Below are 18,884 nucleotides of genomic sequence, written 5' to 3'. Positions count from 1 at the left end.
AACAATTATGTGATACAATAAACAGGTATAAATCTAATAACTAATTTATAACAGTACAATTTCAAGGTTTTATTAACAATTTATTCTACTATTTGTCTTTGAATAGAAGAGTCTTGAAACTGAATCCAATAGTATATATATATATATATATAAAATCCCCAAATAATTAGAAATAAAACTAATTGCAAAAATTTGATTCACATAAAAGAATTTTACTTTAAAATTAATCTTTCAAAATAGTGTTACTATGAAAAAAATCAATCAAAAATATATAGTATTTTTAGTTCAACTAGATTATGATACAATGCAAAGAGGAAAGTTTGATGAGTTAAAATAAATTTTAATCAACATAAAATTTTTCTATAAACGTGATATAATAAAATATAAAAATTTGAAATAATGTAACTTTAGACAAAAAGATGTCACCAGCAATAAAAACCCATTTTAATATGAAATCAATTACAAGCTATAAGGGTAATTGAAAATTTCAGTTAATTAATAGCTTCTTTAATTGTTATACTAACTTCTTTAAATAGTTAATAAATAACTTCTGTAATTGTCTTAGTAAAGTGGTTAAAAACAAATATATAGTTTTCAGTGTTATTTTAATAAGGATTATAGGTCTCAACTAACTTTAAGTTATTTGGGCACATTTGTACAAAAGAACTTTTCTATAAGTATTTTTATCCAAAAATATGAAGAAAAACTATTTTTCTGCGCAGAAAAACAACTAAATCCAACACCAAATCAAGTTCAGAATAGACAATAAAAATAAATGTTAGTCTAATTACAGAGTGAATATTTGTCTTAAGGGTGTTCAGGATAAATTATTCAATTATAAAATTTAATTGTCTCAAAACTTTTCTTTTCAAAGGCAATTAGCAACCAAAATAAGGTTTTTCCAAACGAAGTGTAGAAAAGAAGAATCAACAATTATTTATTTTGATAATTTTGTTTCTACCAAAATAAAAACAATCAACAAAGCACTAATTGATATAACAAAATATTTTGGCAATTAAAATGAAAAATGTCTAAAAAAAATCAACATTTACACATATACAAAATTGGCACCAAGAATGTTGTAGACCCAATAGCACCAGTCTTGCATAGCACTACATACTAATCATCTGGTTGCCTTGAGATATACTGTGGATTGAAATTGAAGAGCAACATCTTAATAGTGATGCATAACATAAACAAGAAATTATCAATTTTGTCACAGATATATTTTTTTTAAAATTTAATCCTATTTTAACTTAAATGACTGGTGGCTATTTTAAAAAGGACATTTTTCACCATGACACTGTAATAAAAACATTTTATAACAACAAAACCTTTGAAATTCAATTATTATAAATTTTCATAACACAGTTAAAGTTTCTTAATAGTTATTAGTGATCTTTTTTAAAAATATTTTATTTCTTAGCAAATTATTAGGTGCAGAAACTTATATCCTTACTGTTTCATAACATTTATATAAATGATTGAATACATAATTAATTAATCCGTAAATTGCTCAAAAGTCGAAATAATTATAATTTCTAATGTTAAATTCGATATAACATCTGGAAACAAAAGAAAAAGTTAGCAGCTATGCTCCTTTTATTAAAACTTTGCTCAATAGTTCAAAGTATCTATTCACCATCTTTGGGCAACAGCAAATGAAAGAGTATGTCACCGGTACAACGAATTTATTAAAAAAAATTGCAATGAAGCAACAGTTCAAGATGAAACAATCAATGATCCCCACGAAGGAGTTCCATGAGAAGGTTGAAGCTGGGCATATCACCAGTTCTTTGTTTTGTGGTCAATGAGTCCTTGCCGACTTGGCAGGCTCGCTCAAGCTCAGGAAGTCTAAGCAATAGTTCACCAAACTTGCTTGGTTGATGTGGATAATGAGAAGCGGTATAATTTTGCAGAGCTTCAAGAACTTCTTTTTGACAAGCCCGAACTTTGTCAGGTTCTTTTAAGCCATGAGCATCTGAAATGAAATAAAAATAATTACACAAATTTATGTACTATCACGATACACGGATAAATTTTGCATCTGAATAAATTAAATACTATATTCTAAGCATAAAAAATAATTTACTAGTTCTAATAATTTATAAATTTAAGTAGTACCAAAGTATGTACCGAAATTCAGGACAAAATTAAAAAAAGAAAAGAAAAAAATGAAAGACTCAATTCAGCTTACAACTTTATTTAATAATTTTAGAAGTATACAAGTTAAAAGGATTCAAGGTTGGAACCAACCTTAAACACTCTATTTTTGATATCGATAGCTGGAGTATTTGTTTAACTTCTTGTGAATATGGTCTTGCAGATATTGAACAAACTCATTCATTTGAGGTTTTAACACTGAGAAAGGTTTTTGTTTATTCAGGGTTGCCACTCAAATCTGGAAAAAAAATTCCTTGTGTTTTCCCTTTACATGTTATATGCAATATATTAAGAGGAAACAACAATTACTGTGCTCTTCTGTGAGCAATATTGGGCTAACTATATTTATCAGTTTCAATTGCTGGAAAAACAGCTGAGCATACTTAAATAATGCTATGGTAAATGAAATAGTTTAGTATAGCTGAAATATCATGGTTAAATATCCCATAGCTTACGCTTTGAGTGGTCACCATTTTTTAAAAGATCAAAATAAAAAAAAACAAAATTCCCTGTATTTTCCCAGTTTGTAAAGAAAAAAATCAAAATTCCCTGTATTTTCCTTGTTATTTTAGGTGATTTTTAAATTCCCTGTATTTTTCTAGTTTTCCCTGTGGAGTGGCAACCCTGTTATTAAACTGAAACTATAGTAGGTCCATTGATGAACGTTCATTTGTGCTTTAACGTTATTTACGCATCCTTAAACTTCCACTTCAAGAACATGAAAGACGTGTCAAAAATCAATTTATTAAGCGATCTTCAACTGCCAAACATACTTCAAACCCTAATCACAGGTTCGAATTTTCATCTGCTAAAATTAACAATGTTTTTCAGCTACTGACTATGACTTCTGAGAATTGTTCCATATTTTGAAAATTTTAATAACGATCTTTTTATCATCCCATTGTTTCTTAATAATAGTACATTTATTTTAATTTTTGTATCATGTATTCCTAGGGTTCACACATATTATACTGATATCCCTTCTTTTATTATTTTGCTTCAGCTTGATCCTCTATCTCTATTGATTATACCATTTTTTCCTTATTGCATCTTGTTTATTGTGTGAAAGGTTCTATTTTGTATGTAGAAGGAAATTAATAGTATGTCTGATTTTGTGTTATTGTTTAAGTTAATTCATGTTTTTTTTTGCTTTATTCATAAGCAATATAAGGCATACTTCATTAGTTTTGACCTAAAAGGATTCACCAAAACAACGAAATATATTTCCATATGAGAAATGTATTTAAATTTTAGTAAGTAAAGGGAAAAAAAATTAGGTGTGATTCAAATGTCACTATTTTCATTGTCACTATTCATTGTCACTATTCAAATGTCACTATTTTCACTATTAATATTGTTTATTTAAATAAACAAAAGCAGCTTTTTAACTTTTTGCTCATCCCATCAATACATGAGTAAGATGTAAGCGTTGTTACCAAAAAACTATTTGTAGGGTTTGTAAAACTCGAAGTTTTAAGTAATAATATCATTCACATTCTTTAATTCTAACTGTTTACATCCTTACAATGGATTAAGCATAGAGCCTAGGACATCAATGCTTATAGAAGATCGTATGGCAATAACCGTGTTATATTCTCATTACACGAATCAAGTAAAACAAAATACTTTGTCCACGAGATTGGGTTGCGCCATGACTTGTTTTAAAATGCTCTATATATTGCTCGACTTGGATGGCTAAAAGTAACTGTTTGTTTTGTTCATTTAAAGAGCAGAATGCTTCTCTATTTCTAAGTAATTATTCTAAATAAAAAATCTTTAAAAAAATTCATTAATTCCAATGAATATGCATGAGCACAACAAAAATTCTTCTGGCATTTTAATTACAGATTCACCAGTTTTCTTGTTTTGAAATCTCAGATTCTTAATAGTAAACCATGAAGTAGAAAGAAATGGCAGGTTAAACACGAGTTAAAGATTAGAGATTACAAGAGTCTATATTATTCTCATTTAAATGGAAAAAATTCTACAATAAATGCTCAAAATTTAAAGGAAAAATATTTAAAATACACGATCCTCCTCAGCAATATTTTCAATAAAAAATGTATCAGTTTAGTGAAATTCAATGTACTATGCATATAAAACTCCATTCACTACACTGCATATTTATAAATCAAGCTAGAAATTATAAATAGAAACAATGCTAAAACACTAAAAAAATAAGAAATATAAAAAAATATTAGGTATTTTATTTTAAACTTCTATTTTAAAGTTTTTTGAAGAAAAAAAAATTCTTACCAGATGTCAATAGAATGATAACTTTCAATGATACATATTCATATTGATCTACTTGTAACCGTCTTAAGTGTTCAGTTAAGTTAAACATACGATCAATAACAGGACTTAAGCCCATAGCTTGAGCTTGTGCCATGGTGACAGATTTTTCATGGGAAATTCGTATTTCATTTGGTGTTGACATAGATCTGTAACAGCAACTGAGCAGCAATAGTTCACACCATGAATTAATTAAAAGAGCAATTTGATCATCCATCTAAAAAAAGGAGCAAATTAATAAAATAGTGTTAAAATAGATAATAATTCATCAGTTTTATATGTTTCTTTTTTACTTATCAAATAGAAAAAATCAAAATGGAGAACAAGATTTTAAGCATAATTGATGGTAACATATAAACAATTATTGTTCTTTTTATACTATACAAAGTTGCAACTGTTTGCTAAAGAGGATGAGACTTATAAATTAAATTGAGTTTTCTAAAAAGGTTAAGACATCTGCCATCGATTCATCATCATAAGAAAAACTCCCACAGTGAGTTATTCTAAAAAAATAAGAAGACTAAAAAATATCCTTTAATATTTAGCTTGTTTGTGGCAGGAGTATAATATTTTACTGGCAAGCAACATTCCTGTAAATATTTTATAGATTAATAAACCATGACAATCGTAGAATTATTAGTTCTCTCCAAAACAAGCTAAAAATGAATTGTTATACATCCAGTTTTTCTCACTTACAGGCAAGGTTCCTTAAGGGAATCATTACTAATTTGTAGAAGAAAAAAAATTTCAACATGTTTTCCAAATTAAACTATAATATTAACATATAAAGGAATTAATATATTAATCCATTAACTTAAAAGTTTGAAGAAATAATTGCTAAGTTAAAGGGTTAAATAAAATATACATTAAATTAAAAAAAAATTCTCTAAATATATTCTACTCAGTAACTAAACTTTATTTAAGACTCTTCTGTTAGTTGTTTTGAAATGTAATTAACTATTATGTGGAAATAGTTTTTAATAAGAGACAATTCTGAATATTTAATATTCTGTGCTTATAATTGTAATTTAGTTTAATATTTTTTAATTCAGAATATTTTTAATTAAGGTGTTTCACTAATTTCCAAAGGAAATTAAACATTGTATAGAATCCCTTGGTTCACCATTTTAAAATTATGTGATTACTGAATTGTTAATTGGATTACAATCATATTAATTAAACTGTGCAAAAAATACAGAAAAAGAACATATACAGTGAATTCGCGATAACTCGAATCTGATGGGACTGACGACAAACTTCGACATATCGTAAGTTCGACTTACCGTTAGTTTCGGTTTTGGACTTTCAAAATATTGTCGGATTATTTAATTAATGCTTATTAATCATTTTTCTGACAAGCCATTTACGATAAGACTGTTTGAAGCACTTTATGATACCCTGGTCCATCGGTTGCAACTTTGCTGTTGTGTTTGGCGGGAGAAACTGCAAGTTTACTGCTTTCAAATTAGGTTGATCACTATGTGCTGTGCATTTATCCATAAAGAATATCACTTTTCTTTTTTTAGCGAATAATTTCCGATCCAATCTTCTTACATAGTTTTCAAATAAAACTGATGTCATCCAAAACTTTTTGTTAGACTTGTAATCCAAAGGATACGTTTTTACATTCTTTTCAACTTTGCTGTTGTGTTTGGCGGGAGAAACTGCAAGTTTACTGCTTTCAAATTAGGTTGATCACTATGTGCTGTGCATTTATCCATAAAGAATATCACTTTTCTTTTTTTAGCGAATAATTTCCGATCCAATCTTCTTACATAGTTTTCAAATAAAACTGATGTCATCCAAAACTTTTTGTTAGACTTGTAATCCAAAGGATACGTTTTTACATTCTTGAAACATCGGGGATTTCGCTTTTTTTCCGATAACAAGTAAGGGCAATTTCTCTGTCCCAGACTCATTTCCTCCAACTAGGACAGTCAAACGTTCCTTGCTCATTTTACCACCTGAGCAGTTTTCATCCTTAAACATCATAGTCTTATTTGGAAGACATTAAAAAAATAAACACATTTCATCAATATTGAAAACATCATTTTAACTGTATCCTTGAAGTAAATTTGGTAACGTTTCACTTAACCACTGTTCACATACTTCAAGAGGGACAGCTTTATCTTCTCCATGAAGAGCGCGAAAGACATTGTGTGTGTGTTGCAAAGGAAGGGGCAAGATATCAGCTCCTAGGTTTTTTTTCTTGCTTTAAAAGATCCAAAAAAATCGAGTTAAAGGGAGTAAAATTCGAGTAATCGAGAATAATTAACATGAAATTGAAGATAAACGGGTCGGGACCTCATAAAAAAATCGAGTTATAGTAATATTCGAGTTATCGTACTTCGAGTTATAGCGAATTGACTGTATTATGAATTGTGTTAAGAAATATTATTTGAAAATAAGGAATAGACTTACTCCTATTTCTCGAAACAATGGTAAACTTTTGCACCACTTGACAATTTTATACAGTCTATTATCGGCAATATTACATAAATTACTTAAGAAATCTTGATCACCATCAGATAATTTACAAGGAGTTTGATTAGAAGATTTTGATGGTTCTTTATCTGTATAATGCCACAGATGCTCAACAGAAAGAATATCTTGAATAAGAGGTGGGACGATTGGTTGATTTTGTTCATCTGGAGAATTGGCACCAGCTGACTCTAAATAAATAAAAACAACAAAATATTAGACAATGTTGGTTTGAGAGACAAAAAACATTTAAGTACAAAATAATACCTAAATAAATAGCCCTTGGTTAAATCACAAAATAATATTCCATCACAAAATATTTTGGGTCAGTTGTTCAATGGGCGTTATTAAATATAAAATAAAATCACATAATATTAATATTTTCATATTTTATATACATAACTTGTAAGCTAAAGAGACATGTAATAAATTAGTGGCAAACTTCAATCTTAATTCTTATTTTTAGATTTTGATGAGATCTGCTGGGCCATATGCTGCGCACTGGTGGATGAAATAAAATTAAGAAGAAGAAAAAAAGAAGTTTTAACTTCTTTTACTAAGTAGCATGCTAAGTGTAAATTAAATTAATTTAATCATAAATAAACAAAATAACATATTAATAATTTTTTTTCAATCTGATATTGTATTTCAAGATTACAGCATTTAAAAAAAGAAATTGAAATATTATGATTTTAACCAATTCCTTCTTATAAGGGTGGTGGGCTATTTTTTCATTATTATACTTATTTTCCTTTCATTTACAAATTATTCAACAAAAAATAAGCACCTTTTAAGCACTTTTCAAGCACTCAAATAATATTTTTTAGCACTTTAAAAAAATATCATAATTAGGCAGAGTTGGAAAGTTTTTGACAATTAAGTTTTATCTTGTTTAAACCGTCATGTCTAAAAAAAAACTTTTTGGCAAAGTTTTTGACAATTGTTAAAAATCATGAAATTTTGAATCGTGTAAAACGAATGGCGTTTTTATAGCCTACGGACTGACAATACGGCAAAATAGATAGGGGTTGAAATAATTTTGAAAAATGTTGAATAGAACAACATGAACTGTGTCTTTTTGCATAATTTAAAGAGAAAATCAACATAGTAAAGGAAAAATCTCATTTTGAAAATGGGAAAATTAAGCACTTTTTAAAAACACCAAATGAAAAAAGCACCTTTAAGAGCTTTTAAAAAACGAAAATCGAAAATAAGCACCTTTAAGCACTTTTTAAAAACGCTGCACACCCTGAATTAACATTTAGTTTGTCCCCTATAAAAATATTTTTGAAAATTATGAGTCCAATACTCAATGTAGCACCGGAAGAAGAATGGGGATTGCTTTGTTTTTATTTATAGAAAGTGCAGTAAATTAACAAAAAATCATTTTATCAAAAAAAAAACAAACCTTTGGAAGACCTAGAGGAAGATATATCTTGTTTGCTATGGCAATCACTAGGAAGTGAAGATGGAGAAATACTGATATCACCCATGAAAGGCACACGATCATCACCAAGTGGTGTAGCAGGTAAAGTGTATGAACACTGATATGTGCTACGGCCGCCTCTAGTCCGATCTTCTCGAATAGCTAAGGGTAACAAATTTATAAGATATCATTACATAGAAATAACAATTTCAGAGTTGATAAAAATCAATTTAAAAAAATATATATTTTTTAAAATTTAAACTAGATTTATTTCCTTTATTATTTTTTTTATTACTTTCACCAATCAAAGATCTGATTAAATGTATAAATACTTAGTATTATTTAATCACAATACTAAAATTGAAAAATTTATAACTATAACTAAATAATCACTGCTTAAGTGAAACCATAGTTATTTTCATTTATCGATCTTATGAATTGTATAACCAAGAGACCAATTAAACATCAAATAAAAAATTAATTAAGATCAAAAAACATTTTAATTTAAAAAATCAATTATTCAAAATTAATCTTGGCAGGAAATTTTTTTACTTCATTATTTAAATAGATTAGGAATTTTTAATTATTTTGTAATACAATAGAAAATTATAAGTGAAAAATTTACACTTGATTATTTACTACACTTAGTCTTCTCTCACTTTCCTTATTCTCAGGATGAAACCCTCCTTATCAATGAATTTAAACTTTGATTAAATTATAAACATTTTAAAATGAGAAACAAAGCTAAGTGGGTTAAAGATTAAATATTTTTTTTATTTTGATCATTTAATTCATGCATATAGCATATTTTCCCCTTATTCATTGTTAAATATTTTTTGCCTCCTTTTAAAATAGAAACTATGAGCAACAAAGTCCTTAATAATACATTCAAAATATCTCATGTAGATCATCAGGCCACTTTAAAACACAACATGTAATCTGATGGTATTATATTTAAATGTTTGGAAATTTAAATTTTAAACTATTTCATTCCCACTTTAAAGTTTGGTTAGGTTGCTAAGATTTCTATGCATTTATTATAGTCATTATAGCAGTTAGCAGGCTAAAGTAGATTAAGTATTCGCCTAAAAATGAAATAGGAATAGTGGATAACTATAAAAATGGAGCATCCTATGATGTTATAATAGTCTCTTATTAAGTTCAATAACATTTATTAAACAATACATATAAATTTAGTTACACATTACCTTCTAATTTCATACCCATACGAAGACATTTATTGAATCTACATGCAGGACATTTTTTTCTTGTGCTTATAGAAACATGGCAATTGGCACCCCTCAAACAAACATAATTCTTCTTATTTTGAACTGTGCGTTTGAAAAAACCTTTACAACTTTCACATGAGAAGATCCCATAGTGGAAGCCAGAAATGCGATCTCCACATATGGGACAAGGTCCACTCAACAGCTGCTGACGAGATATCCCTGGGGCTCCACCTATATTTAAGGGATTTTGGGATAAATCACCAAGTAATTGCAGTCTAGTATCTTCAAGATTGTCACTGGACGGTCTTCGTGTCGGACTTGAAAAATCACTTGCGTTGGATTCATCAGAGGCACTGGAGTGAACTGAGGCACTAGATGCTGAAAGTATAATAATCATTAAGAAGGGAATTTTAATTCAATAAACAAAATACAAAAATCTTCTTTATAGTTTTACAGATAGGAAATAGAGGTGAATGATATTATTGGCTTGATTATTTTATTTTTAAATCTCTCCTGCTTAGTGGTCATTATAGCATGTTTGAACTTGCAATTAAAAACAATTTCTGAAGAATAAAAATAGGAAAGATTGAATAGTGTTCTAATTTATAACTTAAATAAATTCTTTTAAATATATTTTTATATTATTTTTACACTTAAATATCTTACAAACAAAATAAAAACCATAAAATAGAGAATTAGACATATTTTTAAGCCCTTAATAAAATATTCCTGAAATATTTAAACACTCACACCCAATGTAACATCTTTGCACCTTTTAATGTGCAGAATATTGTAATTCCTTCTACTTTGCAAGATTCAAAGTTTAACTATTATAGAGTGAGCGCAACAGGTTCAAAAGTGTCACACATGTTGATCTTTCGTCAGAGTCAAATTTTTTTTTCTTTCCTTTTACAATATATTTCAATTACTTTAAACTTACAAGAAAACACTTTTTCAAAGATAAGAAAATACGTGATGGATTAAATAATATTATTATAATATTTTATCATTGGAATATCTTACAAAATAAGATTGGAAGCTAAAGAGTAGTGTATAATAATTTTTCAAACACTTAATTTTGATAAAATAATTTCTGAATCACTGAAATTCTGATATTTAAACAATCACTATAGTTATGTGCACATGTGCTTTTAATATACAGAATATTGTGATTTGTCATATTTTGTTAGATTCAAACGATTACGATGTGAATGTAGACTTAGCAGATTTAAAAGTATCATACTTGTTGATCTTCCTTCAGGTGTTGGATGTTGAGATAATGGTGATATTTGGCTTAGCCTTGTTTCTAAAGCAAGATGATCCTGAGACACATACTGATAAGATGGAAGTGCAGGTGAGGAGCCATCAAGCAGACATGCTTGATCAGGTGTGGTGGTGCCAGGTTTCTGAAGACCAGGAGACACAGACACGCTATAAGGACGATGCCTAGATTGTGATGATGCCATATGACCCGGACTGCGGGCAGGCGAAAAGCTCTCCAACTCATTACGCCTAGTCTGATTGGGACTCTGAGAAGGAGAAAACATTGGCCCATCCACAGTGATGTGCCTTCCCTGAAAGAAACAAAAAGTTTTAAAATAAGCTTAAACAAATTAGAATTGAGGTAATACTGCATTAAAAAATTAACTTTAATTTGTAACAATTACAGAAATCTTATAAAATAAGCATATGATTTGAAAACAAATGATTTATCTTAGAAAAAAGGATACAACAAACGAATCAGCAAATGTAATAGATTCAGAAATGGGAATCATCGAGATCATTATAAGACATTTAGATGGCAAATAATTAATGATTTTCAAAGGTTTCCAATAATTAATAAAAAATTCAAAGGTTCTTTTTTAAAAAAATAAATAACAAATGGGACCATAACTTACAAATAAAAAAAAAGTCAAACTTTTACACAGAAAAATTTTCTTTTTATTTCTTTCCTTGCTAAAGTGCAGATACAATAATTTTTGCTACAAAATTTAAATACAAAGAAAATTTTGAAAACTATAACTTGCAAAAGATTGATTTAAAATATTCAATAACAGAGATATTACTCTAGCAACAATACTGGCCGTAGAATTTTCCCTCATAGCACTTCAAGAAAGAGACATGTAATTTCTAAAAAGTCACACTATGGGTACAAAGCACGATAAGCTACAAGCACAGGCATCAAAATGCTGCACGTGTCTAGAAATTTCTCCTGTAATATGTTTCGTCTTGCCTGTAGCATGATGTACTAATTGTAAAAAACCGTGGTTGCATGTGGAAAATTATTACTAAACCCCTAGACAGATTTTCTTTTTATTTCTTTCCTTGCTAAAGTGCAGATACAATAATTTTTGCTACAAAATTTAAATACAAAGAAAATTTTGAAAACTATAACTTGCAAAAGATTGATTTAAAATATTCAATAACAGAGATATTACTCTAGCAACAATACTGGCCGTAGAATTTTCCCTCATAACACTTCAAGAAAGAGACATGTAATATCTAAAAAGTCACACTATGGGTACAAAGCACGATAAGCTACAAGCACAGGCATCAAAATGCTGCACGTGTCTAGAAATTTCTCCTGTAATATGTTTCGTCTTGCCTGTAGCATGATGTACTAATTGTAAAAAACCGTGGTTGCATGTGGAAAATTATTACTAAACCCCTAGACAGCTGTTTCTGACACTTGAAATACTTTTTAAGCTTCTGAAAAGACGCTGTCAGCTGCCTTGATTCTGCAGTAACCCTAGATCTTCTCTGAATATCCCAGAGAATCAACTTTGTGTAAAGGATTCCAGATATTGTGTACAGAATTCGTTACTGGACAGAGCTTTCACAGAAATACTAAGATTATATTCCAGCATGCTTTATATTATAACTTTCTAACACTATCACACTATGCCATGCTGCATGCACACAGTATCATATTCGTCTCCAGTTGAACCCTTAATTTGAGTTTCAACCCTTCTCACTTGTAATATACTGATTTTTCAAAATTGTTCTTAAATTTTACACACCAGTATATTTAATACTTCAAAATTAAATTTAAAATTAAACAAAGTGAGACATTTTGTATATGTTCAGACACATGAGTGCAAAATATTATAATTCTCCTGATTGTTTTAAGCTTATGTAAATTATGCAGAGAATAACTCAAAAGCTAATTATCACATCAAAATTCTAATTTACTTGTAAAGGACTTCCAGTAGGTGAGCAGGCTGATCCATCACTACTATTTCCTGTGGTATGCCGGGAAAGAACTGGGCTCTGGGTATGAGAATATATTGAGGAGGCACTACTAACATATCTACCCATAAGTGGGCTTTGGCTCGGAGAATAGGAAGATCGAGAACTAGAGCTGCTTGTAGGACGGGTGAGGATAGGACTGGGAGTTTGACTGTAGGGACCACTATAACCAATTAAATTTCGGCTTTGAAGGGAATTTTGATGATTCACAAGAAGAGATTCTATAAAAACAGATACACCAAAATATTAACACAATTACAAAAAAATGCATAAAAATGATATTAATAAAGATATTGTAAAATAATATTCCAAGAACATATAACTAATTAACTTTGGCAAAATTTGATCTCTAAACAATGCTCAACATTTTACTTAAATAATGCCTCACTCTTTTTCTGTTATTAAAATATATTCTATTTTTAATTCTCAATTGTAAAATCTTCATTTGTTATAACTAAAGCTTTCCCTTTGTGACAACTACTTGTTCTTCAAATTTTACCATAGATTCATAAAGGTGCATGGAAGAATACATCCCTCAGACAAACTAGGAAGGCACTTAGAAGTTCATATTCTATCTTTTTCACTTTAAAAGTTGAAAGTGTTTATGTGTTTCGTGTGGAATGAATATTTTTGAATTTAGGGTTAAATATACAATGCTTTATTACATCATACCCTTAAGTCAATAGAAGAAGTAGTGCTACTTGGTATTATATTAATCAAATTTTCATAGTGAATGGTAACTCAAATGTATCACTTTTAGAAAGACTTCTAATATCTGTTTTTGAATGCAAACAATAATTAAATCATATCTTACATTTTTTAATTTAAGCAGGGTTCCCACTCAATTTTAGAAAAAAATTCCCTGATTTTTCCAGGTATATCAGGAAATTTTTTATGAAAATCCATACCATATTTCATCAACACCACAGTATTTTTCATCAGAAAACTTAATTTTTTTTTTTAATTTGTAATATCAAATAATAGATTTTGTGAGGAAAAACATATAATATAATGAAAATGGAAAAGTTTCACTAAAAGGTGGAATTTCATAAAATAATTGTAATAGATGTTAGAATTACTTAAATCAAATTTATGATTTTTGTTATTGACAATTCTAGGGCTGGTTATTTTCCAGGTATGATATACGAATTTTTCACATTTTTAGTTAAAAATTGCAACTTTCCCTGCTTTTTAAAGTTAAAGTAAAATTCCTGACAACTCCAGGATTTCCCTGTTCTCCCTGACCCATGGGAGCTTGTTTAAAGATGTTCTTACTTTGCTCCTGATAAGATGAAACGGAAAAAGACTATATTCCATTATTTCATATTAAAAACATGATTACAACAACTTTTAGGCATTAACAACTTTTCATACTGTATCATTAAACAGATACGTTGCTATTTATCAAACAATTATGATAAATATATTACCTAACACAGTCAAATTTGCAACATACTAATAAAATAAATGACATTTAACTCAGTATAATAATGCTATTAAAATTTCAAGATTAATAGAATAAAATAAAATTTACTACCTTAAGTATTAAAAAATGGAGATTAACAAAACAAATGGTAATTATAAAACTTTTATAATGTTTGACTTATCATTAAACATTTATGATATCTGAATTTAGAAAAGATTTTCCATAAGTAAAGTAATTTCTTAAAATAATCTTAAAAATACAAAATAATAATATTTCAAAGGTGTTAGATTGAAAGAAATAATGACTTTTTTCTTCAATTCATTAGAATTTTAATGAAAGGATTTAAAAGTCAATTTAACTTCATCTACTTATTAGAGTGATGATTAGTGTAATAATTATGACGGTATCAAGAGTAATCACCTATACATATAGCCAATGATTTCTGGTATTTGTTATGGTTTTCATGCTCTTAAAACATCAATACGATAAAAAAAAATTTCTTTGATCCTTCATCCCATTCATTACAATGAAAATTATGCAAAAACTACCATTAGCTTCATAGATATGAGCTCTTAACAACAATTTTAAACAAATTTCTTGTTTGGTGTTAAAAAATTTAGAAGTATATCTGATACCAAAGAACGAATAAACTAAAGATTTAAGGGCTTAGATCAACTTCAAAATTCACTTTTATCTAGTTTAGTTCTGAATTTGTTTTTGGTGCATGCTTAGGCTAAAAATGAAAAAAGTACGTTGAGTTATAGTTTTCAAAAAAGAGTGGTTATAAAGGCTACGGACGGTTAGCCATAAGAGAAACATAATTTTTTTATTCTTAAATTTGGTTACTTTATTTGGAATTGAAAAGTATGATGATAAATACTGATGCAATTTTCAATAAATGCATATTTAATAATTTTTTCAATATATTAATAGAGGAAATATTTAAAAAATATTAGCTATTTTTCCTTTTTTTTTTTACAGGCATGGTACTTAAATAATTTAATAAAAATAACTAAAATATTAAATATAATATTATTGACTGGATACATACATAACGATCATTAAAATTAATTTCTTGGAGCCCCCTTGACACAAGGGTTCCGCAGAGCACCAGTTGGGAACCTCTGCACTATACTACTACAGTTTAGATTGAAGAACAGATGATAGTAGTAATCACTCCACCTCCACTTCGCACTATCTAACCACCCAAACCTGCATCGACTTTTCGGGATCTTCCACTTCCACCGAAATTTTATTACATTTTATATCGGTCGTTGAACAGCCGACCCAATTTTGGGTTTACGACTACTAATGTTCAACTCTTATAGCCTTGTAATTTTTAACCAATCCAGAAGACAAGGAAACTCCTGAATCAGTACCCCCATAAGTATTGATTTGTTATGGGAACATGGAGAACTTTGGGACTCGACAGATTTAATGTGCATTAGTCATCATTTACTACACGGGAAACACACAAACTCTTGGACATGGGCCCAGTGCCCTACCAGCCAGGCTATCCCGGCTGAAATCATATTACAGCAAATTTCAAACCACAAAGACAAAATCAGAGAAAAGTCTAATTGGATCAAACACACAGACTTATGCAAGAGAAATTGAATTCCGGCCCAGACCATGCTAGGCGAAAACACAGTACATGTGCAGAAAATTTACTATAAAAGAGTACAAATATGTATTTAATCACATGATTTGTCAATTATTAATATATCTTTAAAAGTTCTTTTTTATCTATGAAACAAAAGTGTTACCTACCATAAAGAGTACTATGAGCTACAGGACGGTCATTAGAGTTACTAGTTGGAGTGAGGGATGTATATGGTGAGGGTGAGGCAGGTTTAATAAGACTTATGGTGGTGTGAGGTCCAGATGAACTTCCAGATAAAGAGTCAGAGTTTCCAAGGCTATTTCGAACAGTTATGGTACTTTCAGAAACTTCACACGTTTCATTATTTTCATTCTAGAAAGAAAAATATTATTTTTAGGTGGGTATGACTGGGCAATAGAACATGTTTAAGTTAAGGGCATCCTGGAGTCAGATTCTATGTTTCCAATCTCCCATGTAAACCAATGGAGATAAAAATACCACATTCCTATTAGGTCAATAATTAATGTTTTCAGACTATTTTTTGTATTCTTTTATTCACTAAAATTCATTTTATGGTAATTAGTTACTAAATTTTAATTTTTAAGAATTTTTTAAATTCTGTTAAACTTTACCAAAACTTATCAGTAGCTTTGAAAAAATTATTAAAGTAACTAAAACTTAAACTAAATGGTAACTAAGTTCCCTAAAATACATTTTAATGAATATAATGAAAAAAATATTTCAAAATATTTATATTCACATAATAGGAAGCTGGCATTAATATAATTCTCTGCTTATGTTGGGAAGCAAGGAAAATAGAATTTTGTTTACAAGACACTCTAGTCTCAATTTATGTGGCTATAGTTGAAAGGAAATGTATACTTGTTTAGTATATTTCCAATTAATAACTTTTGAAATTTTTATACATTCCAGCTAATATTTTAAAACTTAAAAATATTTTTATTAATGCAAAACTTTTGAAAGATAGGATATATAACTACAGAATTAAGTTTGAACACAACTAAATTTTTTCTTTCAGGGGGAAAAAAAATCTGTAAAGGAAAATAATTTTTAAAGTTATGCAAAAAATAATTTTGTAATATTGAAACAAAATTGAATTTTAAAATCCATTTCTAGCAAAAAATTAGCAATCAAAACTGTAGAAATTCTAATAAAATTTAATATGTATTGCCAATATTGCAACTTTTGATAACGCATTATTATTTTCTAGACTAACATGCAAATTAAATAACAAATAAATCACCTGAAATAATTTCCTTCTGGATATTTAGGGAGAACATTTTCAGAATTGAAAATTTTCTTCCCCCTTTAATCTTCTTGTGATGTAAAAGAAAAGAAAGAAGAAATCTTTTCCCAATCTGATTCCTACCTTTTTTAATTAATCTATTTTTATTTTTAAGTGATTTAAAGAAAAAAAAGGCAGAATAGTAATAAAAGTAATTAATATTGTGATTATTCATAATTATTTTATAAAATAAAAAAAAAAAAACATGTTCAACTCTTGTTTCTTTCATTTTTAATATTTATACTTATATTTTATGCATGCATTTGTATTTAACATTCGTGATCGCAACGCTCGCGTACGCCGTCTAGCGGGAGCCTGTAAATATCAGACATTAATTTATCACGTTTTCATTTAGTTCCATCGAAATCATTGACAGAATCAGACGCCATTTTTTAGCAGCAAATAAGAAACAAAATTTCCCTAAGGAAAAGGCCGAAGAACTTGAAAAAAATCTCCAGAATATTAGTAAATCTTTCAGGAACACGCCAAACATTTGAAGAAAAATTCCTCAATAATTTTTAATTTCTATTATCAACAAACTTGCAACTGATGACTTCCGATTTCGGATACTGTTACAGATGTGTGTATTAAGGTAAAATGCATTTCTTCTGTCTTCAATTCATTGCGAATTAAAGTGAAGTCAACATTGCTTTCGTCATTCCAGTGAATAAATATGAATTCAGAACATACAGAATTGTAATAGTTATAGCATATTCTTCTTCGTTATAGAATAGTATATACTTCTGTATCCATATAATTCGGAAAACAACAATAACAAATTATCCAAGTTACTTGAAATAGTGCCATTTGTGCTGATTCTTAATTAATTTTAATCGTTTTCTTTGTAAGTATTTTTTAGTTTTGAAAGAATAAGTTCAACTAGAATTCAGCTATTCTGTTTTTAGCTACATATTCAAATTCATATCAATTATAAAATTTTGCTGTGTAGTATGTTATCTAAAAGTAATGAAGGGATAAACTATGTATCTATTATTTGAGAATAAAGTTTTCAAACAAGGAACTTATCATTTTGGAATTCTCCGGGAATTATAAATCAGGTAAGTGCAATGATTTTTACAATAAAAAATTTGCCTGTAAATATTTTTTTTTTCATTTGATGATGGTTCTCTACAGAATGGTTTTTTACGTCTGATTAAGAACTATAAGAATAATAAAAAAAGAAACAATATGAAAGTTTTTATTTCAATGTAAAGAATTTTTAAAATCGTTTTTTTATCCTATTCTTTATTTTCCGTTTTTTAGTTCATAATTTTTTGATAAAAATTGTTCTCAAAATACTTTTTTTGAAAAATTAAATGGTATAACATTATGTGTTTATGTATACTTCTTGTATATTCCAATGTTTGAAGTAATATGATTCAGAAAAGTATGGAATAAAAATTCGGTACTTACGTATTAACGCCACCGCCGCTACAGATTTGGCGGTTTTTAAGTGCCGCTAATCTACACTTAAAATTTTTGCGACAATTCATAAAATAAAACACTTTATTTAAAATCAAAATAGTCAATCGGATTTCGGTGGAAAATGAGCCGATATAGAGTTTAGCATAGATTCAAAACAATCATCTGATAAATAAGATTCCAAATGAAATAACATTTCCAAAATGTACGTTTACCAAGATAAAGTTTTATGTTGTCGGAATTGGTACATTTTCGTTTTTTCGGTAAAATATTTCCCTCCTAAAAAA

The 18,884-nt window shown here is 28.4% G+C and overlaps 1 protein-coding gene across 3 annotated transcripts in view; it reads right to left on the bottom strand.

The window, feature by feature from the left end:
• Positions 1–680: 680 nt before the first annotated feature.
• Positions 681–18,884, bottom strand: part of Hr39 (Nuclear hormone receptor FTZ-F1 beta) — an 88,533-nt gene continuing 70,329 nt past the window's right edge. For all 3 annotated transcript variants that reach the window (XM_016075722.5, XM_016075721.5, XM_087165234.1), the window contains exons 3-10: positions 16,037–16,241; positions 12,784–13,061; positions 10,835–11,165; positions 9,571–9,969; positions 8,345–8,524; positions 6,877–7,127; positions 4,420–4,672; positions 681–1,981 (exon numbers count right to left, since the gene is read on the bottom strand). In XM_016075722.5, the coding sequence (XP_015931208.1) occupies positions 1,737–1,981; positions 4,420–4,672; positions 6,877–7,127; positions 8,345–8,524; positions 9,571–9,969; positions 10,835–11,165; positions 12,784–13,061; positions 16,037–16,241 (2,142 nt within the window). In that variant the 3' untranslated portion in view covers positions 681–1,736. The remainder of the gene's footprint in view (positions 1,982–4,419; positions 4,673–6,876; positions 7,128–8,344; positions 8,525–9,570; positions 9,970–10,834; positions 11,166–12,783; positions 13,062–16,036; positions 16,242–18,884) is intronic.

The sequence above is a fragment of the Parasteatoda tepidariorum genome, chromosome 1 (assembly GCF_982258835.1).
Source record: "Parasteatoda tepidariorum strain Cologne lab strain chromosome 1, Ptep-v5.0, whole genome shotgun sequence".
Lineage (NCBI taxonomy): Eukaryota > Metazoa > Arthropoda > Arachnida > Araneae > Theridiidae > Parasteatoda > Parasteatoda tepidariorum.
The sequence above is the reverse complement of the archived record's forward strand: the minus strand, read 5'-3'. Positions and strand labels throughout refer to the sequence as shown.